Source organism: Schistocerca gregaria, chromosome 4 (assembly GCF_023897955.1).
Source record: "Schistocerca gregaria isolate iqSchGreg1 chromosome 4, iqSchGreg1.2, whole genome shotgun sequence".
NCBI lineage: Eukaryota > Metazoa > Arthropoda > Insecta > Orthoptera > Acrididae > Schistocerca > Schistocerca gregaria.
This window is the reverse complement of record NC_064923.1, coordinates 402,642,292-402,670,274: the sequence shown is the minus strand read 5'-3', so window position 1 is coordinate 402,670,274 and position 27,983 is coordinate 402,642,292. Positions and strand designations below refer to the sequence as shown.

The window sequence follows — 27,983 nt, the reverse complement described above, 5'->3', positions numbered from 1 at the left end:
GTGGTGAGGGTGGTTGTTCTCCCCCATCCTCCTGTTGCATCAACTGTAGGGGTGACCGTGCTGCTTCCTCTAGAGATTGCCCTATTTTTAAAGATGAAGGAATTATTCAGGAATTCCATTGCTGTTTGTAAGTTATTCACCAGTGGAAAGCCCACTGTTTTCCCAGGAGGTAAATGTAGCACTGTCCTCGCCTTGCCTCTCCTTGACTTACTAAGGAGGTGTTCACACAGACTTGCTATCTTACCTTTAGCACCATGGTCATTAGAACGGCTAGCCCAAAGATCACCTGTTCAGCCTCCCCACTATCACCCACTCTCACTAAGGCTCAACCTTCATCGGCTCCTGCTAAATCATGGGCCCCAAAATTGGACTCCCGGACTTCCACAAAAGAGCCTACTCATGAAGATTTCGTACGTACCCAGACCTCACTACTCTCAACTCCTGCATCTTAGCATCCTGCTTCCAAGAAGGCTCATAAAAAAACACAGTTCCTCTCCTTCTCTGACACAGCATGCCTCTTCTACAGTGCCATCCAGTGGTAGCCGCCCTTGGCTGTCTTCCGTGTCATCGAGACACACTACTGGCAGCAGGGGCTACCCCCAAACAACCTGTTGATCAGGATTTTCTATCTTTGACTGAATGCCATTCTATGCCTTTGGCCACTGGCTTTCAGCAGTTGCTGAGTTGACGGCAACTGGTGAGATTGTTCCTTTTTGCGTCCACCCTAAGTCATTAGTCATTAGAATTAGCAGAATTTACTCCAATCAGGATGAATTGTCGGTCCTCTTATGATTCTACTTCCCAGTCATATTCTGTCTTCAGGAAACAAAGCTACATCCCTGTGATCGCTTTGTCTTCCCTCATTTCCAACCTGTCTGGTTCGATCTCTCCTCTGTTGCTGGCATTCCGGCACATGGGGGACTTATGATTCTTCTCCACGATACTATCCATTATCACCCAATCCACTTACGCAGTTCCTTCCAAGCTGTGGCTGTATATCTTTCCCTTTCTGGATTCACCTCTTTTTGTACCATATATGTTCCATTGTCCACACAAATGGCAACAGCCGATCTCCTTCATCTCCTTGGTCATCTCTCACCCCTCTATTTGCTGGTTGGGGACTTAAAATGCCCACCACCTGCTGTGGGGACCTCCACGTCCTTGCCCAAGAGGCTCTCTATTGATTAACCTCTTCCACCAAGCGGATCTTGTTTGCCTCAACACTCGGAAACCTACATTTTTGTGTGCCTCCACGTCAACTTACTCTCATTTGTACCTTTCAGTCAGTACTGTTCAGCTAGCTTGGCGCTTTGAATGGTTTGCTCTTACTGATACACACTGAAGTGACCATTTTCCACGTGTCCTTTGATTACAGCCACAACTGCCATCTCTGCGCCCAAGACACTGTAAATTTTCCCAAGCCAATTGGACACTTTTCTCCTCTCTAGCAACATTTGATGACCATCAATACCTTGTACCTCCCCTTTGCCCTGTGACGCAATACGCGAGCGGAGACGTGCTCTTCAAATTATCCGCCATCATCCTACATTGGACAACTGTATCTTACGTGCGCAATGCCATCACATCATATGTGATAGCAAGAAGGCAAGCTGGGAATTCTTTACCAGTTCCTTTAGTACCTTCACTCCCTCATTAATTGTTTGGAGTCGAATCCGACGGATGTCCAGCACATTCAGTTTTTCCCCCTACATCTGGGCTAACTGTCATGCAGGATACCTTAGTGGACCCAGTTGCCATATCTAACTCATTGGATCAACACCTTGCTGAGATTCCAAGCTCTTCTAATTACCCACCTGCCTTCCTGCTGAAGAAACAGGAAGTGGAAGATTGACCTCTGGCTTTTTCATCTCAAAATCCTGGAAGCTATAATGCTGTTTTTTCTAAGCAGGAACTCAGACATGCACTCTCCTCCTCCTCACTCTTCTGCTCCGGGATCGGATGGTAAATATGTCCAAATGTTGCTGCATCTCTCATACCCTAGCCTGTGCTACTTTCTTTGCCTTTATAATTGACTTTGGGTCGCCAGTGCCTTCCCCAGAGGATGTTGGGAAGCTAACGTCATTTCTGTGCCAAAACCTGGAAAGGACAAACATCTCCCCTGCAGCTGTCATCAAAACTCTCTCACAAGTAGTGTTTGTAATGTTTTAGAGCATATGGTAAATTGCTGTTTAGGCCGGTGGCTGGAGTCCCAAAACCTTTTAATTTCCCAATGCAGTTTCCAAAAGTATTGTTCTGCTGTTGACCATCTTGTTGCTCTCGCCACTTATATCATGGACAATTTTCTCAGGGAATGCCAAATAGTAACTATATTTTTTGCCCTGGAGAGGGCATACAATACCTGTTGGAGGACAGGCATCATCTGCTCCTTGTTCTCTTGGGACTTTTGAAGTTGGCTATCCCTTTTTGTCCATGGATTTATGATGGAGTGCACATTTAAGGTGTGGGCAAACACAACTCCATCCTGTACTTTCTCCCAAGCAAATGGGATGCCCCAGGGCTCCGTGCTAACTGTTGTACTGTTTGCCGTCGCCATAAATCCAATTATGGATTATCTCCTTCCCGATGCCTTAAGCTCCCTCTTTCTCGATGATTCTGCAGTCTTCTATGGCTCTCAACAGACTAGTCTTCCTGAACGTCGTCATCAAGAACTTCTTGATCGCCTCCACTCACAGAGCATCAAAACCGGCTTCCGATTTTCTCTCAGTAAGACTGTCTGTGTAAATTTTTGGTGTCGTACAGAGTTTTATCCACCTTCCCTACATCTAAGCCCTGTTGACCTTCAATTTGCGGACTTCGCCAAATTTTTGGGACTAATGTTTGACAGAAAACTGTGCTGGTCTTCCCACATTTCATATCTTTTGGTTTGTTGTTTGTGATCCCTCAACACCTTCTGTGTTTTGAGTGGTACCTCCTGGAGTGTGGACCGAGTGGTCCTCCTCCACCTATGTCACGCCTTAGTCCGCTCGAAATTGGACTATGGAAGCTTAGTTTACTCCTCTGAACAGCCATTTATTCTTCAGCGTCTAGATTCTGTCCACCACCGTGGATTGCATTTAGCATCTGGAGCTTTTTACACTAGCCCTATGGAGAGCCTTTACACTGAGACTGCTGAACCTCTGCTCTCCAATTGGCAAACTGTCCTTCTGAGTCCTTACCTAGTCATCTGTCTGTCTTCCGTGCCTGCTCATCTGACCCATGCCCTTTTTTTTATGCCTCCTTGGATGTAGGGTAAGCAGGGAGCTCTTCCTCTCTACTGACACTGGGAGTCCGCTTCCGTCAATTGCTACATTCACTTTTCTTCCAATTTCCTAATATATTCTTGACAAATGGGGCTACAACGGCATCTTGGTTTCACCAGGGGACATGCCTTTTCCATGACCTTTGTCAGCTTCCCAAAGATAGTACCCTACACCCCCGCCACTATAGTTTATCATTGGGCTTTTGCTGCTCTCTGCTCTATGTGCACAAATGGAGGATGCCACATTTATTTACACTGACAGCTCCAAGACCATCTTTGCTTTCAGGAGTGTCTGTATTATTGACAACACCCCTATTAGATTTCGGCTTCCTGACCAATGTTAGGTTTTTACTGCAGAGCTTTACGCTGTTCTCGAGGCTGTCCAATGCATCCGTCATCATCAGCGGATGAAGTATGTTATATGCTCAGACTTGCTCAGCTCTCTTCTCAACCTCCAAGCTCTTTATCCTGTCCCTCACCTGGTCCACTTAGGGGGCATCTCTGGCATTCCTCTGGATCCCAGGGCATATTGGTATATGCAGAAACAAGACAGCCGATATGGTGGCAAAGGCTGCTGTCTCTCTATTTCTCGGCCCACTGTTCGCATGGTTCCCATTGTGATCTACAGAGTGTTTCATGTCGTTGTGTTGCCCTATTATGGCACACACATTAGTCTGCACTTCAGGATGATAAATTATGGAACATAAAACCTCTTCCTCCCAGCTTCATCGTCGGGAGGAGGTAATTGTAACTAGACTGCGGATTGGGCCTTCTTTGTCCCGTCTGCTCTCAGTCATGGATAGTGAGACACCTTTTACTTCAGTGGCCCTATTTTAATCCACTACGCTCCCATTTACAGCTGTTGCCTGATACATCTTTCTTTTAGTAGATGATGTGCTCTCAGCCGATTGCGTCTTTGAATTTATAATTGTTAGTGAGATGACATCAGTCATTTTAAGCTCTTTTCAGAGAAAACAACCCCCCTTCAATAGCACTTTTCTAAGATTTCCTTCCGTTTTTAGTTTCCCTCTTCCTGGAGTTTTGATCCCATTGCTGCTGATTTAAATTCTTGCTTTTACACTTAACTAAGCCACAGAATGGACACTTACAACCATAACTGTTTTGCGCCCTAAAACTATAAAAAATTAAAATAATAGCTGCCCGCCCCCTCCCCCCACTGCTCCTCTCCCCTTGGCAGTCCTGATGCAGGGGCATGATACCCCTCCTACCTTTCCCAACAACCACCGCTTATCATGGACAAGCAGTACTGTTACAGTAAGTGTAAGGGCTGTGGCTGCAAACAAACTGTTTCTGTTTAATTTACTAATTGTAAATGTCACACACATGAATTGTCACCTTGTGAAACAAATGTTGTCAAGATTCAATTGTTTTATGCATTTCCAAGTTATTATTGTTTGTATGGTTTCATTATTTATGGAAAGAAGTTTGTGCACTTTCTGTAGTGGTGGTAGTTAATGTAACTGGCATTGAGACCTGAACAGATGGTAGTAAAGTAATTGTTTTTCTACATACAAACTGTTTTAAAATGTTCTCTCTTCCAGGCACAAATCAAGAAGGCAACATCATTGGACCTTTCTAATAATAGGATTACAACACTGGGAGTAAGTGCCTCATACATAAGTGTAATATTAGATTCATAATCAGTACTTGAATGTGATTTACTGTATTCTTGTAAATTATGTATATTTAAGAAGCTTTACAATTATATAAGATGCCATGTTTCTGATACAGTAATCATAATTTCATACATACTAATTACAGTGAAACCTCTATTTCATGTTTTCATGGGATCCAAACTTAAAAATTGCAAAACTGAGGAAAATGATAAAACCCCCAAAACACGAGCAAAAACATATATAATTGGCATATATATTTAAAAATCGTAATTCTCACCAATACATTGTATAAAACCTGTATAAGTGGAGGAAAGTAAATGCACAATACAATGTTTATACAATAATTTGTGGTAATGAATTTCATCAGTTCTTTAAAAAAATGCAAGTGAAAATTCATCAAAAAATTGAAACAGGTATCTGGGTACAGACATGCTATGACAGCAAATTATACATAAAAACATGTGTTTTTGGTCCTTTGTGTTAACCCAGAAAAAAGTAAAAATTGATGAACATGGTGAGTTAAACCGAAAACTATGAAGTACAGTGAGAGGCTTCAGAATCTAACATGCACGTATGTGTGTTTTCTTACTGCAGCCAGTGGTGGTGTAATTGCGTCTTGCAGAGTTCAAGCCGCATACACGCTAAGCTTGAAACATGTTTTCAAAACATGTGTCCAGCTACTTGATGTGAACACCATTTGGAAACATCTTCTGATGCAAGATGCAGTGTCCTCAACAGTTAGTGGTAATTATTGCTGCTTGCAATCCAGCAGAGGGCAGTGCACAACCTGTGAATGGGTCATCTGCACTGGGGTTTTATTGCACACCGCTGCTTTATGCCCTTTCATAAACGACTCAGCAGAAAACTGCAGCTACATTTGATAGAATATTGAGAAAGACTCCGTAGAAAAAGAAAATAAGGTTGTTCAAAATGTGAAATAATACTCAAGGCTCTGGAGTGAATCTCCTATCAACAAAAAATTAACATCATGTCTGGTTGTAATTGCTTTCCTGATTTATTTATTTTAAAGGTAATGATGATACCATATTTGCCAGAAATTCGGAATTGTTAGGTGATATCCAAGTGAAATTATGAAAACTAGTGCTGTCTTCCATATTCAGTCCCATATGTAGCAAGTTTTTCACACCAGGTGTTCTGTAATATGTTTTTACTAACCAAAGATGATGACTGTATGCAAACCAACAAATTGATTTCAGACAACAGCTAATTTTATCTACTGACTGCTATACAAACTAATTTTATCTACCAACTACAATACAAACTCTCCATTAAAATAATACCATAGATAAAAACGAATTACAAAATTCTTTAATAAATGTAACCTTATTCTGTAAAACTATGTTACACTGAGAGATGCTTATGGTCTTCAGGTCACAAGTCACAATAAATAAATAAAAAAAGGATGAATGACAGTGATGTCTTTCATTTTGTTTCCATTAACCTTAGAGTACTAATAATGCAACAGTACATATTACAGTTTCTTGTCTCTAGACATGACATGGCAGACAACACAAGAAATAGCGTTGCAGATGATGCGAATACATTGAGAAATGTTGCTGCAAGTTTGGACACAAACATAGACAAGAAACAATGACGGAAACATATGTGAAGCAGTGTAGGAAATAATGTTCTTAACAGAAACATGTTTCCAGTGGAAGTTTGGACGCAGCTTCACACTACTTTTGCACTGGTGGGCTTTCAACTATCGACTATTGTGAGCACCTGTGAACAAACTCTGGCTGAACAGTGGGCATCTATTCATTTCCATTGTAGTGTGTGACGTGTGTGCAGTATGCCATCTCAAAACAATACTGCATTGAAAGTGCCATATTACAAATTTTTTTGCACTTATCATTAAATTCCAGTTAATAAAGCATCAACAATTTAAGGTTTCAAAAACTTCTATGATAACTAATTCACAATACAAAATACAGATGAGCAAACTGTAGCATAATGGATAAAGTCACAGTTAGCCGAATTAGACGTTATTAAGTTCACAACTCACTGCATGCCAGCATTATTATTATTTTCTTTTTTCCAACTTAGCAATGTTATCACATTAATTATGATTGTAATACAATAGGTTCTGCAGTATTCAATGACATTCAACATTTCTCTCTGGGTAGGGAACAAAGGATGAAATAAATATTTGCCTGTTTATTTGCAAATGTGCAATGATTTCAGTGTGTGGTTAGGCAGGAGCCTAAGAGGATAGCTTAAATTGCTGCAAGTGAAATGATAAGCAGTAATATTCATATTCTTCCTTGTCACAAATATTTCACATGATGCACAACCTCAAACACATTCCCCTAAAGAGTTCTTGCTACAACTGAGATTCTCCTGTTACTAACACATTCATAAACTGTGAAGCTAAATGCCGCAAGTTGCGTTGTTAACGCTAACCGTGGATCACATCAGCATCTACTCTCTTTCACATCTCCCTTCTCCGCAACAGCCTATAATGTTACCTAACTCCACCGCCACCCACAGTGTGAATCGTCTGTCTTTTGTGCCACTTATAAATCGTTCAGCTACATCAAATGTCAATAGGAAGAAAATTTGACAAAGTCAAGTGAGATGTTGAGTAAGAATGTAAAATTGAGTAAATTTTACTAGGGAGAAACATAAAAATAGGAAATTTTTACCATGAATCTTACGGGTTTTTCACAGGGATGACAAATTTATGACATACAATCGGGAAAAAAAGTAAAATCGGGGAACGTAAACGCAAAGTTCGACTGTCTACTAGATTACAGTGTAGAAAAGGGTTAAAAGATTGCTGTAAATGGTTAGGCTTACCTTTGTGGTAATACTAATTTGCCTGTAGGTATTAAGTGTTGGTTTATACAGCTAGTAATCTACAACATTATACCTTTATTGTTAAAGGAGCAACTGTCTTTTGAAATCAAAATAGCATAGTGGGCAACTTGCAAATTGTGAACAAAATTTTAGAATGAGTACAAAATACCTCTTTATTTGAAACTTGTGTATTTTGAAAACTTTTGACTATGTTTCAACTAATCGCCCTTGAGAAATAGGTATTTATTTGTTTTATGTTGGAAGGAAGAAAGATTAGTGTTTTAACCTCTCATTGAGAATGAGGTACTTAGAGGTGGAATCCAAACTTGGGATTCAAGATTGGCAGGGAATGATATCGGCTGTTCCCTTTCAAAGTAACATTTCTGATATTTGCCTGTAGAAATTTAGTAAAATTATGGAAATATTAAATCTCACAGCTTCCATTACACTTCATCAGAGTAATGATAAATTCAGAGCTGAAAGTGGAAGCCGGCAAAGAGATTCATTTCTCAGCAGTGCTAGTGGAAGTTTCTAGATCTTTAAAGTGGGAAAACAAGAGTACTAATGTGTGTTAATGGAATATATCAAGTCCACCTACAGTTCTATTATTTAAAAATCCGTTACTGTGACAATCTTAATTAAGGTAGTGTTGCAGTACAGCATGGAAATTTGTACAGCATTCTTGATCAGCCACATCAATCTATGGTGTGAGAAAGTTTTCCAGCACACTACGATGCACTACTTATTACACTCATACACTTCATTACATAGAAAGTATGGATAAACTATAATCATTTTATAGTTCACAATTCCAGTCCACACCAAGCCATGGTAAATTGTAGAACACACCAAGATAATAATCTGTATAGTCCAAGGTTAAGCAAACCCATCAATAATTTGAAGAACAGCAATCCAAAATGTGGAAATCCAGTAACCAGCTAGGTGACAAAATTGCAGTGTGAGCAAGAAAGAGACCTAAGGACAGCACGATTTGAAGTTCCTTGCAGTGGATTGGCATCAATGGCCAGGCCCATGCGATAGCTCACTGCAGGGTGTATACGATCCAGGAAACACCTGGGAATTTTTTCGTCCGGGAGAAAACCGGGAAAAACCCGGGGAATTTTTTAGAATTTTGGGAATTTTTCATTGTTTTAGTTATCAGTTAAATTTTTGTGATTTTGACTGGTAAGAACCAACACTCTAATGAAGGATATTACTGTATCCCACTTCTGCAGAATAATGCTGCTGCAACAAAACATGAACGGAAAAAATAAATAAATAAATAAATAAAACTTAAGTCGGAAAGGAAATGCGCCATATATAACAACAAAACACAGTGCCCATACAGGTGTCTGCCAACCAAAGTGTGCCTAAGGCTTTAGGAAGAATATGCAGTGCTTCCTAACAAGATATTGCCTCCAATGAGCGTGACTTGACAGCTGTTTACATTAGATTCATTTGAGCAGTTGCTGGCGGGCTCTTGCGCATGCGCAGTTGAGTTGCGTATGAGTAGGACCTTCTCCCGCTTCTGGCTACAGATGTGTGCCTGGGCGCCACTATCTAAATTTCTCTGGTTCGGAAATATATCATAGATCTGGGGCTGATGCACAGATCACTCTGAGTTGTAGTGGGGAGGTGGATAGTTTCCACGTGACCTCTGCTTGTTGTTGTTGTTGTCTTCAGTCCTGAGACTGGTTTGATGCAGCTCTCCATGCTACTCTATCCTGTGCAAGCTGCTTCATCTCCCAGTACCTACTGCAACCTACATCCTTCTGAATCTGCTTAGTGTACTCATCTCTCGGTCTCCCTCTACGATTTTTACCCTCCACGCTGCCCTCCAATGCTAAATTTGTGATCCCTTGATGCCTCAAAACATGTCCTACCAACCGATCCCTTCTTCTAGTCAAGTTGTGCCACAAACTTCTCTTCTCCCCAATCCTATTCAATACCTCCTCATTAGTTACGTGATCTATCCACCTTATCTTCAGTATTCTTCTGTAGCACCACATTTCGAAAGCTTCTATTCTCTTCTTGTCCAAACTAGTTGTCGTCCATGTTTCACTTCCATACATGGCTACACTCCAAACAAATACTTTCAGAAACGACTTCCTGATACATAGATCTATATTCGATGTTAACAAATTTCTCTTCTTCAGAAACGCTTTCCTTGCCATTGCCAGTCTACATTTTATATCCTCTCTACTTCGACCATCATCAGTTATTTTACTTCCTAAATAGCAAAACTCCTTTACTACTTTAAGTGTCTCATTTCCTAATCTAATTCCCTCAGCATCACCCGATTTAATTTGACTACATTCCATTATCCTCGTTTTGCTTTTGTTAATGTTCATCTTATATCCTCCTTTCAAGACACTGTCCATTCCGTTCAACTGCTCTTCCAAGTCCTTTGCCGTCTCTGACAGAATTACAATGTCATCGGCGAACCTCAAAGTTTTTACTTCGTCTCCATGAATTTTAATACCTACTCCAAATTTTTCTTTTGTTTCCTTTACTGCTTGCTCAATATACAGATTGAATAACATCGGGGAGAGGCTACAACCCTGTCTCACTCCTTTCCCAACCACTGCTTCCCTTTCATGCCCCTCGACTCTTATGACTGCCATCTGGTATCTGTACAAATTGTAAATAGCCTTTCGCTCCCTGTATTTTACCCCTGCCACATTCAGAATTTGAAAGAGAGTATTCCAGTCATCATTGTCAAAAGCTTTCTCTAAGTCTACAAATGCTAGAAACGTAGGTTTGCCTTTTCTTAATCTTTCTTCTAAAATAAGTCGTAAGGTCAGTATTGCCTCACGTGTTCCAACATTTCGACGGAATCCAAACTGATCCTCCCCGAGGTCTGCATCTACCAGTTTTTCCATTCGTCTGTAAAGAATTCGCGTTAGTATTTTGCAGACGTGGCTTATTAAACTGATAGTTCGGTAATTTCCACATCTGTCAGCACCTGCTTTCTTTGGGATTGGAATTATTATATTCTTCTTGAAGTCTGAGGGTATTTCGCCTGTCTCATACATCTTGCTCACCAGCTGGTAGAGTTTTGTCATGACTGGCTCTCCCAAGGCCGTCAGTAGTTCTAATGGAATGTTGTCTACTCCGGGGGCCTTGTTTCGACTCAGGTCTTTCAGTGCTCTGTCAAACTCTTCACGCAGTATCGTATCTCCCATTTCGTCTTCATCTACATCCTCTTCTATTTCCATAATATTGTCCTCAAGTACATCGCCCTTGTATAAACCTTCTATATACTCCTTCCACCTTTCTACCTTCCCTTCTTTGCTTAGAACTGGGCTGCCATCTGAGCTCTTGATATTCATACACGTGGTTCTCTTCTCTCCAAAGGTCTCTTTAATTTTCCTGTAGGCAGTATCTATCTTACCCCTAGTGAGATAAGCTTCTACATCCTTACATTTGTCCTCTAGCCATCCCTGTTTAGCCATTTTGCACTTCCTGTCGATCTCATTTTTGAGACGTCTGTATTCCTTTTTGCCTGCTTCATTTACTGCATTTTTATATTTTCTCCTTTCATCAATTAAATTCAATATTTCTTCTGTTACACAAGGATTTCTAGCAGCCCTCGTCTTTGTACCTACTTTATCCTCTGCTGCCTTCACTACTACATCCCTCAGAGCTACCCATTCTTCTTCTACTGTATTTCTTTCCCCTATTCCTGTCAATTGTTCCCTTATGCTCTCTCTGAAACTCTGTACAACCTCTGGTTCTTTCAGTTTATCCAGGTCCCATCTCCTTAATTTCCCACATTTTTGCAGTTTCTTCAGTTTTAATCTACAGGTCATAACCAATAGATTGTGGTCAGAGTCCACATCTGCCCCTGGAAATGTCTTACAGCTTAAAACCTGGTTCCTAAATCTCTGTCTTACCATTATATAATCTATCTGATACCTTTTAGTATCTCCAGGGTTCTTCCACGTATACAACCTTCTTTCATGATTCTTAAACCAAGTGTTAGCTATGATTAAGTTGTGCTCTGTGCAAAATTCTACTAGGCGGCTTCCTCTTTCATTTCTTAGCCCCAATCCATATTCACCTACTATATTTCCTTCTCTCCCTTTTCCTACACTCGAATTCCAGTCACCCATTACTATTAAATTTTCGTCTCCCTTCACTATCTGAATAATTTCTTTTATTTCATCGTACATTTCTTCAATTTCTTCATCATCTGCAGAGCTAGTTGGCATATAAACTTGTACTACTGTAGTGACCTCTGCTTACGTTTAGTGTATTTGCTGTTTCCTCTTCGTTTATTGCTCTCACATTAAATGAAAACAAAACGGATTTCTGTGGCTGGGAGCCAGCAAACGAATTAAAATAGGTTCGCATAATTACAGAATGCTAAAATATGTTGTTAGTTTGAGATTTTATTTCTACCTTTCTGACAGTCGGTTTGCTAAAACGATTCGGCTTTTATTAATCTTTTGCGCAGAGGCAGTCAATTTATTTGAAATGAAGTGCTTAATTTCACACTGTTGGCTAGTTTCAACTTGCATTTCAAGTGCACTTCCATCTTCTAGCCTGTATGGCATTATGCCATAATAAAGAACCAAACATGAGATAATACAGTACTGGTACTCAAGAAAATTTACATCCGAATCTGGACATAACGATTGTGCACTTTAAGCCGAATTATGCATTTTAGTATGGTTCACGAAATTCCGATGCTCTTGAAGTATCCTTTGATGTCTTGTTTCTTTTATGACATAATGCAGGATCTTTTAATGTTTTACACGTACAAAGATGCAGGCTTCCTGCGTCATCGTAGCTGCGCAGGCACAGTGATTCCTGTTATCTGGCTCTCTCTGGCAACTGCTGAAACAAACCAGTTTCTAACAGGTCACGCGAAAATATTGCAAATGGTGGCTTGAAAAATGTTACTTTCAAAGTAAATTTCCTTTTACGCAAGATGGACTATGTGCAAGAATGTAAGATGAATTTCTTAAATCACAGAGCGTTCGACTCTCATTTAAAAATCAACTCTTTGAGGACAACCATCTAGAAGAATTTCTAGTCCAGAAGATCAGACATTTACGTCGTTATTAAAAATTTTACTGGCACATTTGTGTGATGTATCTTAAAGTGTAACATATGCAAAAAGATCAGCATTATATGTGGAAGCTTAGCTTCTCTTGCAGCTTATTAATCTTCAAGACCAATATTATTTATGAAAGCTTTATTTTGTTGTAGCAATACTGTGTGTATTAATTTAAACCATGAACTTTTCTTTTTTGTGTGTTCACACTACTTAAGAGTGATCTTGCTATTGGTTGACTACATCACGTGTCCTGTGATCAGCTGGTGAGATCACGTGACATGAGCCATGACTGGCTTACAAAAGCCCATCGTAATCTCGATTTCATTGCTTCGGAAAGTAACATGCACTGTTTGGTAGAGTTCGAATTTATACCTCCGTAACACGAAACAATGTAGCGTACATGTTGCTGCACATCAAAGATCTTTCCAAAACATGTTTTTATTCCTCCTGGGTTTCGTTTTCTAAAGTGCCAGCAAATTCTACGCCTGTGTAGAAAACCATAAACGTTCTAAGGACTGAGAAGTTTTACAGTGCCGAGGAAAAGTATACTGTCACTTAAAACGGAAAAAGTGTATTTTCACCTGGGAGAAAGTGCATTTTCAACCAGGAAATCCAGGTAAAATTTGGGAATTTATTTTCCTTGTCCATATATATACACCCTGTCACTGGCTTCTCTTACAGGAGGCCAGAGGAGTTTTTGATGGGATATTGACATCTGCCAGATGACATAGGTATAGCATCTCTCCACCCTTTAATCACTCTGTAGAATTGGAAGTGGCCTTGTTGATATTGTGGTTGCTGTGTGAGTTTGATTGTCTGTCTCGGCACACAATGTTTTTGTATCCTTTCATTTTGTTGATGACAGGATGCTGTTGCCAGAGTTAGGTGGAGCTGGGGTAGGTTTGTCGGTCTGTTCTGGAAGTCAGTGGTACTGGAGTAGAAAAGGGTTCCATTCCATGGGGAACAGTTCTACAGTGCTGAACCTGGGGATGTGAATCCACCAGAAATATGAAGTTGTATTGAGCTGGCTCCAAGGGGACATTTGTCATCTCCGGATGGTTCTGATAAAACCTGGTACCTTCCCAAAAGTGAGAGTCCAAACCTCTGTGCCCAGCATGTAACAGGCGCAGTGGGTGGGATGGCATGGGTTTGTTGAAGGTCTCAGGAGTTCTCAGAGGTCCCAGTGTTGCAGCCAGTGATGCCAGAGTATGCCGCTGTATCAGTGTTGCTTTGTAGTGTCCAGGAAGTGTGTCCTGTTCCACATCTGTACCTTGCCATTGCAACAGTAGAGCACTTGCCCGTGAAAGGCAAAGGTCCCGAGTTCGAGTCTCGGTCCGGCACACAGTTTTAATCTGTCAGGAAGTTTCAAAGTCTTGGTTGCATTCCCATGGGTGTTGCGGCATTGGCAAAGCATGGAACTGTTACGGCCATGCTGACTGGGTTGATACGCGAGTCTCGCAGGAGCAGGCTGTCAACTTGATATTCTGTGTGATGCCAGACCAATAGGCTTGCTGCCATGTGCATGCTTTCACATGTGCCATTCCCCAGTTTTCGACGTGCAGCAGATTTACTACTCGGTGATACAGTGCGGCAAGATAATGACATGGCTATTGTCATTGTCCACTGTTAGCATCGTTACACCCAGTGACATCTGGACCCTTTTTCTAGAGGAACACAAGTGCAAAACTCTGGAAGGGAATGGGTGTGTTGTGTTCTGGCCAACCTTGATGAATGTGTTTTTGATCCTCAGATCTATCCTTCCCAATTACAGATGCAGTGACAGGGCCTAGTGTTGTAGATGTTGTGCTATTGTTTTCGGGAAGGTGGTTCTTAGTACCGAAAAAGGAGATTTATAGTGTTTGGTCTTTTATAAGATGGAATTTTCTGCTGTAAAGGAGTGCATGGAATTTTTAGATGCCAAATATGATAGCCAATGCTTCTTTTTTGATATGTGAGTAATTTATCTGGGCTGAAGTGAGTGTTTTAGATGCATGTGTGATGGTGCTAAGTTTGGCCAGGTCTTTTACTTCGGTTTTGGCCTAAGCACTCCACCTCCTCTGGAAATAATTTGCGCTTTAGTCAATTTTGTTGTAGCATCTAAAGCAGTAAACATAAGTAGGCAAGATGTTGCTCTCTTGTTGCACCACTTACTAATATATCGTCTAGATAATTGACTGTACCCAGTATGTTTTGAGTTGGCTATTCCAAAAAGATTTGGAAAATTTCTGGTGCTGTAGCAATTCTAAAAGCAGCCTGTTGTAGCTGTACAATCCAAATAGTGTGTTGGTGACTATGAATCCACCTAATAGTATTGACGTGATCTCCTATAGCCTTGGAGCAGGATAGATGTCAATCTCTGATCGTCCTTTTATAGTTTATTTACAGTCACTACAAATATGGAGAGAGCCATTTGATTTTTGTAACACTATCAATGTTATTGTGTAAAAGTATGTGGTGCTTTCCGTAGGATTGTAACCTTTGTGATATCAACTATAGAGACAAAGAACCAATAAGAGCATAGGTTTTTTTCATTTACCACTGAATTGGTACCAGCAAGAAGTTTTATTGAATTGTTGTTTATTATAAGTGGGGGAGAGAGGTTGCTGTGTGTAGGTCTTCAAATGTGGCTGTAACATCTGTACACTGCTGTACCATTGGTGGCATGACATTGTGCTGCTTTTGCAAACTTATACTGCATGTCCTTGTTTACAGCTCTTCGCATTCTGCATTTCCTTATGCGGGCACTGAGTGGGCATATGCTTAGTGAACAATCTGATGTGAACATCCTGGATACCACTTCCTATTATTGTTGTAGCAGGTTTGAGCAGCAGGGGGCTTAATGAGAAGACAACGAGTCAGATACATGCAACTGCTGATTTGTTGTTTGGGCTTTTTGAATGGAGGCCACAGTTTCAATCTGTGGGATGCATACGTAATTATTGCATGACACACTAATGATTCAGTGCAACATTGTTTACAATTTTGATTTTTCACACAATAATCAACTCTCAATATTCTGCTCTCTGAAATTAGTTTCCTATGCAGCATATAATTGATGCCTGAACAAATGCTAGTCTAGCTGCTAAAACATGTTCATTTCTCATAATGCTTAGAGAACAAAGTATGGATTTCAGACTGTGGTCATGTTATTTACCTGAAAGTGGAGCTGCAGATGTCTTTAGTATGTCTCATTATTCTATGTGGATGAAATTGTGTGAATAATGGTAGTGAATGCTGTTCTGGCTTGATGAATTGCTCTTACATAAGCTGTTGCTGCTCCAGAATGTGCTGTTGTTGTGCCTGCTGTTGCATCTGAAGTTGCAGCTCTGGCTGCCACAATGTTATGAATTGATGAATTCCATATGCATGATCATGAACTTAGTTTATTGTGTTCGCACACACATCCATATGCCCACATGTGCACATGCGTAAAACACACACACACACACACACACACACACACACACACACACACACACACACAGAAGTTGAGTCCTCATTGTCGTGAAAGTACAGTGTAAGTAAGGTAGAGAAATAAGCACAGCATGATATGAAATGTCTTGCAGAAGCCAGGTTTTCTCTCTGGCTTGTCATCAATGGCCAGCCTGTGTGACATCGCAGTGACATCTCTTACCGGTTGCCAGAGGAATCAGTGATAGTGGACATTGCAGGGTATTGTCATTGTCAATGACAGAGATATAGCACAAATCTGTTTAGTTTTGATTAATAACAAAGGGCACTGAAGTTAGCACTTAAAGCACAAAGAACACTCAGAAATATTTGAAAAATGCCAATTTCAAAACTGCCAAAAGCTGCTGCTAAAATAATTAAATTCTTTATTTACTACATTTACTAGGATGGCATGTTTGGCTTAGGTAGGCAAATACCAAAAATTTTGTTTGGATGGTGCACCATAACTCATAAGTATTTGATGAACCATGTTTAAGAATCCTCAAGAGTTGCTGATAAAATAATTATTTACTAATACTTCATATAATAAAGAATTACTTTAACAGCAGCTCTTGGGAGTCATGAAATATCTTTTTTCCAAAGTACTTAGAAACCATAGGGCACCACTTACACAAAGTATATTGTCATAAATGTAATAAAGGTTTCCATATACTTTTCACTCCTACAAATCTGACTTCCATGTACTCTTTTTTTCTGGTCAACTCCTTGTCCTAATTCAAATGGTTTAACACTTCATCATGAAACTCCATATGAAACATTTCACCCGTACTTCATTTTAATACTGTGTATATTAGCATGCAAACTTTTTCTCACGCACACCAGGCACTGCATTTGCTTGGTGGAGTTAAAGCAGAATCATATTGTAATCACTCATAGTGACACCATGTAATGCTTGCCATTCTAAGACGCACAAAACTGCACTATTATTGGTCAGTGTAACAACTGTGCCCATTTATAATTCCGCTTTTCCGTGAGTTTTATTTGTAAATCCAGGTCCATTCACTTTCTGTGAGCTTAGGTCTAGAATTAGATCTGCTAGTATGGTTTTCTGTTGGATATTTTGTCTACTATGTCACGGTATGGATTTTGCATCTGCATTGTACTTGGAGAAAAGGCATGGCAACCGGTTATGCAAATAGCAGTAATTGTTTTCAGTCCATATCAATATGAGGCTCTCTCGTGACTGTATGGAATGTATTGCTTCTCAGCAAACATAAGATACTAAAGTGTCTATCTCCTATGTTAATGTTTGCTCATTGCAAACCTCACTAAGTTCTGTGTCTGTGACCTCTCTTTACCAAACAATGTCATCCATTGGCCTGGAGGTTGTAATTGTTACACGGGTTGCTGAAAGAACCCCAGAGATTCATCATTTCCGTTGTACATTTCTTGGATGGATACTATAGCCATGTCCAACTATTTGGCGTAACACAGGCATCCATGACATATTACTAAATCCCAATACAATTCCTCAGAGTTCGTAGATTTCTTACGACAGTGTAGTTCACATAGTTCTAACATTTGAGTGCACATTCTCTCTCTCTCTCTCTCTCTCTCTCTCTCTCTCTCTCTCTCTCTCTCTCTCTCCTCTATCTACCTATCTTGGCTGGTCATAAACTTTTTGTTTTATTTCTGCCCTAAGAAGTGTTTAGTAGGTCAGACATTCTGTTTCTGAATTTTGTCAGGTCTTCCATCTAAATACATAGGAGATACATACATGCTGAAAATTAGATTTTGGACAGATTTTTCGGATGATTGTGCACCTTACATTGTTTTTATAGCACTTTTTCAATGCTGGTCATTCCATAATGTCTAAAATTCTGAGAGCTGAAAGATTTGAAAACCTTGACTTCGTCTTTTCTGAAATTATTTGAAAACTAGTACATGTTCTTGTGACACTTAGCAAATATTCCCTTCTCAAAGAACTGACTTCTATCACAAAGTGAACAATTTCTTTATAGCATAGTCCCAATCTGTAATGCTGTTTTGACTTCAGTCTATCTACCTTGGGATCTAGTAAATAACGAAATAACAAAGATTTTATGTGTAGTGTTTCCTTTATCATCACATTCCAATGTACTGAATATCATATTCCAGATTTCAGCCAGTTATCCTATTTGGCAAGGGCACTTAAGTTTCTTGACATCTTTTTCTATTTCTTTGTTTGTCAGGTAGAAAGTTTTCCCTTAACATTTTGGTCTTTTTGTAACTCTTTGTTGGTCTCTATATTTTCACTTGATACTTAAATTCAGAGAGAGAGAGAGAGAGAGAGAGAGAGAGAGAGAGAGAGAGAGAGATTTCCAATTCTGTGGCTTTTTGCACTGGAAGTTTCTGCAGCTAAGTTAAAAATAATCGAAGAATTTCTTCATGGCTGTTGAGTCCTCAGCCTCACTAACCTGCCATTGCTTATTTGTGTTCCCTTATGCTTAGATGTTGATTTATTGTTTTCATCTTCTGTTGTCATTAGTAACATCGCCAGTGCTGCATCACTGGTATTGGATTGTGTGTGCTGCTTGTGTCACTCTGTCATTCACTGACACTGCCTCTCGGACCTTAACAGCGGCACCAGTTGACCATTGCCAGGGACCTGAGGATATCTCATTCTGAGTTATAAGGCATTGGTATCACTGATTGCTGCCGTCAGGGGGAATTGCAGTTCCACACTGAGTAAAATGTCTTATCAGATGATGCAAAGCCAGTGGATACCAAATTGCATCAGTAAGTGCCTTCTGATGTAAAATTTCTCTCTGGTCAATCCATGTTGCCAGATCAGTTCTGGCTATAGCAGTCCACTTGGTCAGTTATTTAACACAATTCAGTAATACACCAATACAGAACTTTTACACACACACACACACACACACACACACACACACACACACACACACACTCGTTGGTCGGTGAACCTTGATAACCACTAAGTAAGTTATGTTTTAAAATCATGTGCTCCCTCTGGTTATCTCCAGTACTACTGCTAGTGGCCATGCACAAGTTGGAGGGCAGCCAGAGGAAAATGTAGAAGCTGTCATTTGACCAGAGTTAAGTTGGGAAACGGGTGCAAAGTTATCAAATCGTTCATTCTGAACAAGTATTTCTGGTACTATTATAAGCACTAATGAGGAAATGGAAGAGGCACTTTCTTGACAAAAAAGTGTGAAAGAACTTCCACTTTATAGTTCTGCCATATTTTCTGTGTTACTTAAAGCACCATTAGCTATGAAAACACAGTTACATTTGTAACTAGGAAATTAGTTATATATATTTCATCAGCGTACATACTTTGCAGGGTACCGTATGGTGCATGGCGGAAGGTACCTAGCACCACTACTAATCATTTAATTTCCTGTTCCACTTGCAAATAGAAAAACAACTGTCTGTAGACCCCTGTACGAGTCCTAATTTCTTTTATCTTTGTGACACTTATACACAGTTATGTTGGTGGCAGTAGAATTTTTCTGTAGTTAACTTCAAATGACAGTTCTCTAAATTTTTTCAATAGTGTTTCTTGAAGAGAATGTTGCCTTCCCGCCAAGGATTGCCATTTGTAGTATCTCTGTAGTACTGGCATATTGATTGAACCTACCGGTAACAAATCTAGCACCTCACCTCTGAATTGCTTCAATGGGTCCTTTAATGTGACATGATGGGGGTCGCCAAAGCTTGAATAGTACTAAAAAATGGGTCACATTAGTGTTCCATATGCAGTCTTCCTTACCAATGACCCACACTTTCCTAAAATTCTGCCAATAAACCAAAGTCAACCAATTGCCTTCCTTACTGCAGTTCTTACACGTTTGTTCCATTCCATATCACTTTGCAACATTATGCCTAGATCTTTAATCAGTGTGACTGTACTAATATTATATTAAAATATTATGGGATTGTTTTTCCCACTAATTTGCACTAAATTACTTTTTTCTGCATTTAGAGCTAACTGCCATTCATCAAACTAACTAGAAATTTTGTCTAAGTTTTCTTGTATCCTCCTACAACCACTCACTGCAAATGGCTGCCCACACTGTCTTTCAGGTCAGTTATGTGTACACAGAGCGATACCAAGCGAGGTGGCGCAGTGGTTAGCACACTGGACTCGCATTCGGGAGGGCAACGGTTCAATCCCGCATCTGGCCATTCTGATTTAGGTTTTCCGTGATTTCCCTAAATCACTCCAGGCAAATGCTGGGATGGTTCCGCTGAAAGGGCACGGCCGACTTCCTTCCCTGATCCGACGAGACTGATGACCTCGCAGTTTGGTCTCTTTCCCACAACCAACCCTACCCAACAGAACGATAGCAGTCCTACGACACTTCCCTGGGGGCATTCCTGATGATACCCTTGTCCCTGATGAACACTCGCCATCAATGCCAACATACTACGTTCTATTACTCAAGAAGTCTTAAAGACACTCACATATCTGGGAACCTACTCTGCATGCTCATACTTTTGTTAACAGTCTGCATTGGGGCACTGTGACAGATGCTTTTTGGAAATCTAGAAATATGGAGTTTTCTTGTTGTCCTTCATCCATGGTTCACTGGATATCATGTAAGAAAAGAGCAAGCTGAGTTTCGTAAGAGTGATGCTTTCTAAATCTGGGCTAATTTGTGGAAAGAAGCTCTTCTGTCCAAAGAAATTTGTTTTATTCGAATTGAGAATATGCTCAATAATTCTGCAGCAAACTGACATTAAGGATATTGGTCTGTAATTTTGTGGATCTGTTCTCTTAGCCTTCCTATATACAGGAGTCACCTGCCCTTTCTCCCAGTCACTTAAGAGTTTCTGCTGGGTGAGAAATTCACGATACGTGCAAGCTAAGTAAGGGACTGATGCCATAGAGCACTGTTTGTAAAACAGTGCTCTATGGAATTGGGATTCCATCAGGATCTGGTGACTTATTTGCTTTCAGGTCTTTCTGTTTGTGTATGCCAAGCTTATTACTGTGCCCTTCATATAGGAGTCTGTGTAATTGTCCAAACAACAGTATGAGGGCCGTGTGAAAATTCCGTGCAAAAATGAAAACTACTTATGTGTTTGGAGTAAATGATTTTTATTTTTCGACATTTTTGGACTTATATACTTCGTCCAATGCTGTTCTAATTTGTTGATCCCTTCCGAATAATACGAATCGTCCATTTCTGCAAAATAGCTATTAGTTGCTGCAATCACCTCCTCGTTTGAATAAAATCTTTGTCCTGCTAACCATTTCTTCAATCTGGGGAACAAATAGTAGTTTGAGGGAGCCAAGTCTGGAGAATATGGAGGATGTGGAATGAGTTGGAATCGTATTTCCATTAATTTTGCGACCACATCTGCTGAGGTGTGTGCTGGTGCATTTTCGTAATGGAAAAGGACTTTTTTGTGGTCCAATTGCCAGCATTTTTCTTGCAGCTCGATTTTCAAATAGTGCAATAACGATGAATAATATGCACCTGTAGTAGTTTTACCCTTTTCCAGGTAGTCGATGAGGATTATCCCTCATGAATCCCAAAAGACAGTCGCCATCACCTTTCCGGCCGAAGGAATGGTCTTTGCCTTTTTTGGTGCAGATTCTGCCTTGGTAACCCATTGTTTAGATTGTTGTTTGGTCTTAGGAGTATAGTAACGTATCCATGTTTCATCCACATTAAGGAAACAATGCTTAAAGTCCTGCGGATTCTTTCTGAAGAGCTGCATACCATCCTTGCAACACTTCACATGATTCCGTTTTTGATCGAGCGTGAGCACAAACACAGAACCCATCTTGTGGATAGCTTTCTCATGTCCAAATGTTTATGCAAAATATTATGTACCCTTTCATTCAAGATGCCCACAGCATTAGCAAGCTCACGCACTTTAACTCTTCTGTCATCCATCATTTTATCAATGATTTCTGGAGTCGTGACCTCCACAGGGCGTCCAGAACTCTCAGCATCACTAATGCCCATATGGCCACTCCAAAAATTTTGAAACCACTTATAAACTGTTCTAATCGAAGGAGCAGAGTCACTGTAATGTTTATCAAGCTTCTCTTTAGTCTCTTGAGGCATTTAGCCTTTCATAAAGTAATGTTTAATCACCACACGAAATTCTTTTTCATCCATTTTTAACAATCACTCGACTTCCTTGATTCACACGAATGCCAAACAAAGAAATAGACCAATATGGCTGAAACTTGGTATGCATTCATTCCAAAGATGCTACTAACTAAACATGTCCTTGATATGCACCAGTGGTGCCATCTCTCGGACTTTGCACAGTCTTTTCAAACGCCCTCGTATGTTTGTGCAATCCTTCTAAGTGAATGATTTCTTAAAATTGAAATTTGTAACTTCAACTTTCATTTTTCTGTCGTCTGTTGTCACACAAGACTGGTCAGTGAGCAACTGGATAGAAGCCTGTGACCCACTTAGTGATTTTACGTAAAACCAGAATTTTCTCAGGATCTCAGCAAGGTTTTTTTTGTTAAGGTATGATGGTGATAGTTGCTGTATGCTTTGTGCATCACTCTGTTTAAAGATGCACAGATCTCTAACAACTTTTGCCTGTCATCATTTGCACATTCTGAGAGTGCAACAGTGTTTGCTTCCTGAGCATTTTCTGAATTTTGTTACTAAACCACGAATGGTCTTTTTTGTCCTTAATCCACTTACTCGGCACATACGTAATTACTCAAGAACGCGATTTACAGGCTGTTTAAACTTTGCTCATAATTCCTTTATGTCTGTCATACCAGAACTAAATTATGTTCATTCATTGTGTAAGCGGGACCCAAACAACTGCTTATCTGCTCTTTCTAGCAGAAATACTCACTTAGCCTCCGTGATTAATTTATTAACTTCAATAGCCGAAGTCACTTTAATGACATTGTGGTCACTAATCCCAGTCTCTATACTGACAAAGTCGATAAGGTCTGGCATTTTTGTAGCTACAAGTGGTCTAAAATGTTTCCATTGTCTGTGAGTTGTCTAACTATCTGTTCAAGACCGTTTTTCAAAAATAGGTCCCAAACTACTTCACAAGACTGCCTGTCAGAACCCCCTGCAATGAATTCATAGACACCCCAGTCTAATGCTCAGTAGGTTAAAATTGCCTCCACCTAATATTGCACGATCTAGGTATTTCTGTGCGACTGAGTGTTGACTTTCTTTGAATGATTTTAAAACAGTCACTGTGGAATCAGGTGGCCAATGATTAGCTTGATTTCACATAGACCTATTACACACATTCAGATAGCTTCACAGTCACATTCAAATTTGATCTCAGTAGAGATGGGTTGAGACCATGAGGCTAGAAAAGTGAGCGACTACAAATGTAAAGATCTGAGGTGTCGCTTTTCATTCCTTTAATTAACGGTAAATACTTTTCAATAAACAAATTGCCAAGTTAACCCTTTCATTTCCTGTGGCTAACGTTGTGTACATTAAATTTACTTTGTCTTAGCTGCAACAGAAGTATTTTTCCCGATGGAGACCTGAGGTACACATTTGTGAATATTCAACGTTTTCATCATGTGGATGTACCTCTGATTGTTTGGTATCACTGTGAAAATATCAGCAAGTCAATATAGCAATTCACAGAAGCTTGTGACCACCAGAATACACAGGTGTGGTTGGTTTGCGGTATTCCACTGTATAATTGAATATATTTATTACAATAGTGAATATTTTGTAATAAGTTATTTTAGTCAATCAAATGAAGCCACGTGTACAAAGTAATTTTAAAAACAGATACATATTTTTGTATAAATCTTGCATCCAAAATCATTAAAAAATCACATAAGTTCATTACCACGTAAAGAAAAATTTTCCTTTTTCCAGAAAAAATTTGGATTGAAAGGGTTAAACTGCAATATGGAAATTATGTTAAACTGCAGATCCTCCTATAAGTGGCTGAGCCAGTCCATTTAGAGGAGCATACCTTGTAGTAAATAATTGTGGTGCCCAGACTTTCAGGAGAGGGACAACTACATTTTTAAATGTCAAAAGAAAGGTCACTTATTTTGCAGTTGTTTTAAAAAGAAGAATCAAAAAGTGTTGATACTTTATGAGTCACTGAAAATTTTATCTTGGTAAAATATTTTCTTCTAATATATATCTCTGTACTGTAAAATTTAATTGTTATAGTCAAAGTTTTCCACTCCTTCAAACTGTTTCAAACTCATAGAAAATAAAATCTGCTTTTATGCTACTAAACACTATGCCAATTTTAAACCCAATTTACTATTTTGAGTTTGAACATTCACATGCATTCAAGAGGTAGTAGAGTTCAGACAGTTTTCTTCTTCTCATTTCTGCATTTCTAATACCTGTGAAGTGCAAACATAAACACAATAATTCCTGAAGATTTCTGTATTGTAGTGTATGAAAATCTTCTGACAGAAACAAATCCAACCAGATGAAGTTGAGGCACTCCACGAAATGGCGCAAAAGCTTCACTCTGAAAAACCAGTTACCTGACAATTACAACTTACTCGCTGGTTACTGATGGCTGTAACCTATTCAGTGTAGACCCAGTGGATGTCAGTTTTTTCTTCAAATCAAACTACTATTTCCCCAGGGAGCTCTTATTATCTTCTTTATGCCAGGGCTCCCAATAGTGTAAATCCTTGATCCCTGCGCCAATTTTGGCATTCCAAAAACATTGAACTTAGCCTCAAGAAATGAGATGCCTTATGTTGGCTGAAACATATGCCCCACAAGATACAACATCTCTTCTGTAGTTATATCATGAAGTGACTGCTGTCCCTCTATCACACAAGAGCTTTTCCCTAGAATAACTTGATCTGGGAACAGTTGTCAAATCACCCTCAGGAGGTGATGAGCTGGTTTTGTGAGCTACATTAATGGTGTAGTAGCATCAAAAATCCCAGGGACATCAGGGTTACTTAGTATTAGAGTGCTCATTCCAGATTTTTCCTGGTGCAGAGACTCAGGGAAACTGTTGACAGTAGTCATTGTATCTTCCCACTGTATTCAGGGAGTGGCAAATTACTCCCTATCAAAATTAATTTGAAAAGCTCTGAAGCTGATTAACCTGAGATGAAAAAATATCAACGAAGATTCAAAAACAAGAACCACGTTAAAAGAAGTTCACTGCTGTTATCCCATAGAAAAACTGTAACTAAATGAGACTTCAGAGCGTACTGTTGTGCAATAATTTCTCTCTCATAATTATGCAATTTTTATTTTCTTTTGATATTTCAGGGCATTCTTTGATGATTTAGTTAATTTACTGTAGAAATACTCTTAAATATGTGTCCCTATGGTGCTTCTTGTGGTAATTGTTAGCTTGATTAATAACTGATTTCTCTCTGTAAGCCCGTTCCTTTGTTTACCAGTGGTTTGTCTTGCCCTGTTCTTGAGTGACTTTTCATTTCACTGTTTCATTCCTAATTGTAATAGTTGTTAATAGAAAATATTTTTATTTGCAGAAGAATTTTGCTTCATTGGTTCATCTTGTTAAAATTGATTTGAGCAACAACTTTCTGACAGAGCTACCTGAAAACTTTGGTGAACTGGTACAATTAAAGCATCTGGATCTTTATAATAATAAAGTAAGTATATGATTTTTCCTAAAAAATATTTGGCATATAAAGTACATTTTGATTTTTACTTCTATTACAAGTCTTGAAATACTAATTGATATTGATGTCATTGTTCTGAGAATTTTCATTTATGATGTGTGTGTTAGATGTTGAGTGTGATGTAAACCAAAGAAAGATGGAAGTAAGGAGACGTAGTAGAAATGAGAAACATGGATTTGTGATAATGAAGTAGATGAAGTTAAGGAATTCTGCTACATAGGTAGAAAAATAAATTGTGACGGACAGAACAAGGAGAACATAAAAATCAGACTAGCAATGGCAAAAAGGGCATTTCTGACCACAAGAAGTCCACTGCTGTCAAACATAGATTTTAATTCGAGGAAGAAATTTCTGAGAATGTACATTTGGAGCACAGCATTGTATGGCAGTGAAACACAGATTGTGGGAAAACTGGAGAAGAAGAGACTTGAAGCATTTGAGATGTGGTGCTACTGAAGAATGTTGAAAATTAGATGGACTGGTAAGGTAAGAAATGAAGTGGATCTTTGCAGAATTGGCATGGAAAAGCATATATGGAAAACTCTGACAGGAAGAATAAACAAGATGGAAGGATATCTGTTAAGACATCACAAAATAACTTCCATGTTACTAGAGAGAGCTGTAGATAGTAAAAACTATAGATAATAAAAGATTGGAATACATCCGCCAAATAATTGAGAATGTAGGTTGCGTGTGGTACTCTGAGATGAGGAGGTTGCCTCAGGAGAGGAAGAATCATTCATTACCTCTATACTACTACTTTACAGGGTTTCTATTCAGAGAGCTAGATTTGATTATTGTGTTACAATAAACACAAGAGCAGTTGGCTGCCTCGTAAAGCAGTGAACAATCTGACATTATGTCTCTGATTGCCATGAAACTCATATTTGGATGTATGGTTTTTAACAGCTTATGTCCACTTCATCATATGAGCCTGTCTGGGTTTCATCAGTGAAATTGAATCAGTGAAATATATTTGGTATGCTATTATTTTTATGCCTGGAAATGTATTTTTATTCCACTGCACGAATGGCCATGTGCATATTTGTTGTGGTCGTGGTTTATAATGTGTGACACATTACTGTTCCATGTTACCTGTCAGTGTACCTATATTTGATATGTGCGAAATGAAAGTTGTGATGTTGGCTATAATAATGTTAAAAAGTTTACTCTATGGTAATTATAAAAGTAAATATATCTAAGCTCTGTAAAGGACATAACACTCTTTCAGGTATTGTTCGGTTATAAAAGTTCTTTCTTTCAACATAGCTGCAACACCTCCCGTTAAGCATTGGACAATTGAGGAACCTGCGTTGGCTTGATCTGAAAAACAACCCACTTGTGCCAGCTCTTGCTGAAGTGGTTGGTCCATGCTTGGATGCAGCTCAGTGCCAGAAAGCTGCTCGCACAGTGGTGCCCTTTTTACAGAATATGCAGGTGCAGATTGCTGAAGAACGTGAGCGTAGGCAACAGCAGAGAAGGAGACAGCGTGGTAAGTTTTATTTATTTATAAATCTATTTATTTAATCAAAGGATCATCTCACAGTGATATAGAAGTTGTCATGGTAATACAATAAAAATCAATTGCTCAAAGAATATACACAGAATACTGAAGTATGCTCTGTAAGGGTAGGATGGCCTTGATGAAGGAATTGTCCCAGTATTTGCTTGAAGTTACTGAGCAAAACCACAGAAAATCCAAATCAGGATGGCTGGACAGAGTGAACCCCACCCTCCAAAACATGAGGTCAGTGCCTTAATAGCTGCACCGCCTCATTCAGTTGTTGCCTATTACACAACATTGTTTGATTTACCCGCCAATATATTCTGATAACTAATAATATAAACACACAGTTGTGCTGTTCATCACTGTACACACTAGGAACACCAGCTGATGACTTCTGGACCATGACGATACTCCTTGCAGTAACTACAGCCTGTTCGGACAACCAATTCTTTGACCACCAGTGTTCAGGTATGCTCCATGTTTCCTTCCTGTCCTCCTCTCTGTGCACCTGGGGGAAAAAACTGTGTTAGCAAGACATTACTGTCTTGCACTTTAGATCCTGATGCATTACTTTTTTGCAAAAGCAGTAAACTGTCATCATGAGTTGAAATGCAACAGGGTGTCATAGTTAACCTATTATTATTACCACCTGCTACTCTGAA

General features: G+C 39.5%; 1 protein-coding gene across 4 annotated transcripts in view; it reads left to right on the top strand.

The window, feature by feature from the left end:
• Positions 1 to 27,983, top strand: part of LOC126266710 (leucine-rich repeat-containing protein 59-like) — a 78,386-nt gene that overhangs the window by 23,057 nt on the left and 27,346 nt on the right. For all 4 annotated transcript variants that reach the window (XM_049971160.1, XM_049971158.1, XM_049971161.1 and 1 more), the window contains 3 exons: positions 4,822 to 4,881; positions 25,662 to 25,784; positions 27,084 to 27,306. In XM_049971160.1, coding sequence (XP_049827117.1) covers positions 4,822 to 4,881; positions 25,662 to 25,784; positions 27,084 to 27,306 — 406 coding nt within the window. The remainder of the gene's footprint in view (positions 1 to 4,821; positions 4,882 to 25,661; positions 25,785 to 27,083; positions 27,307 to 27,983) is intronic.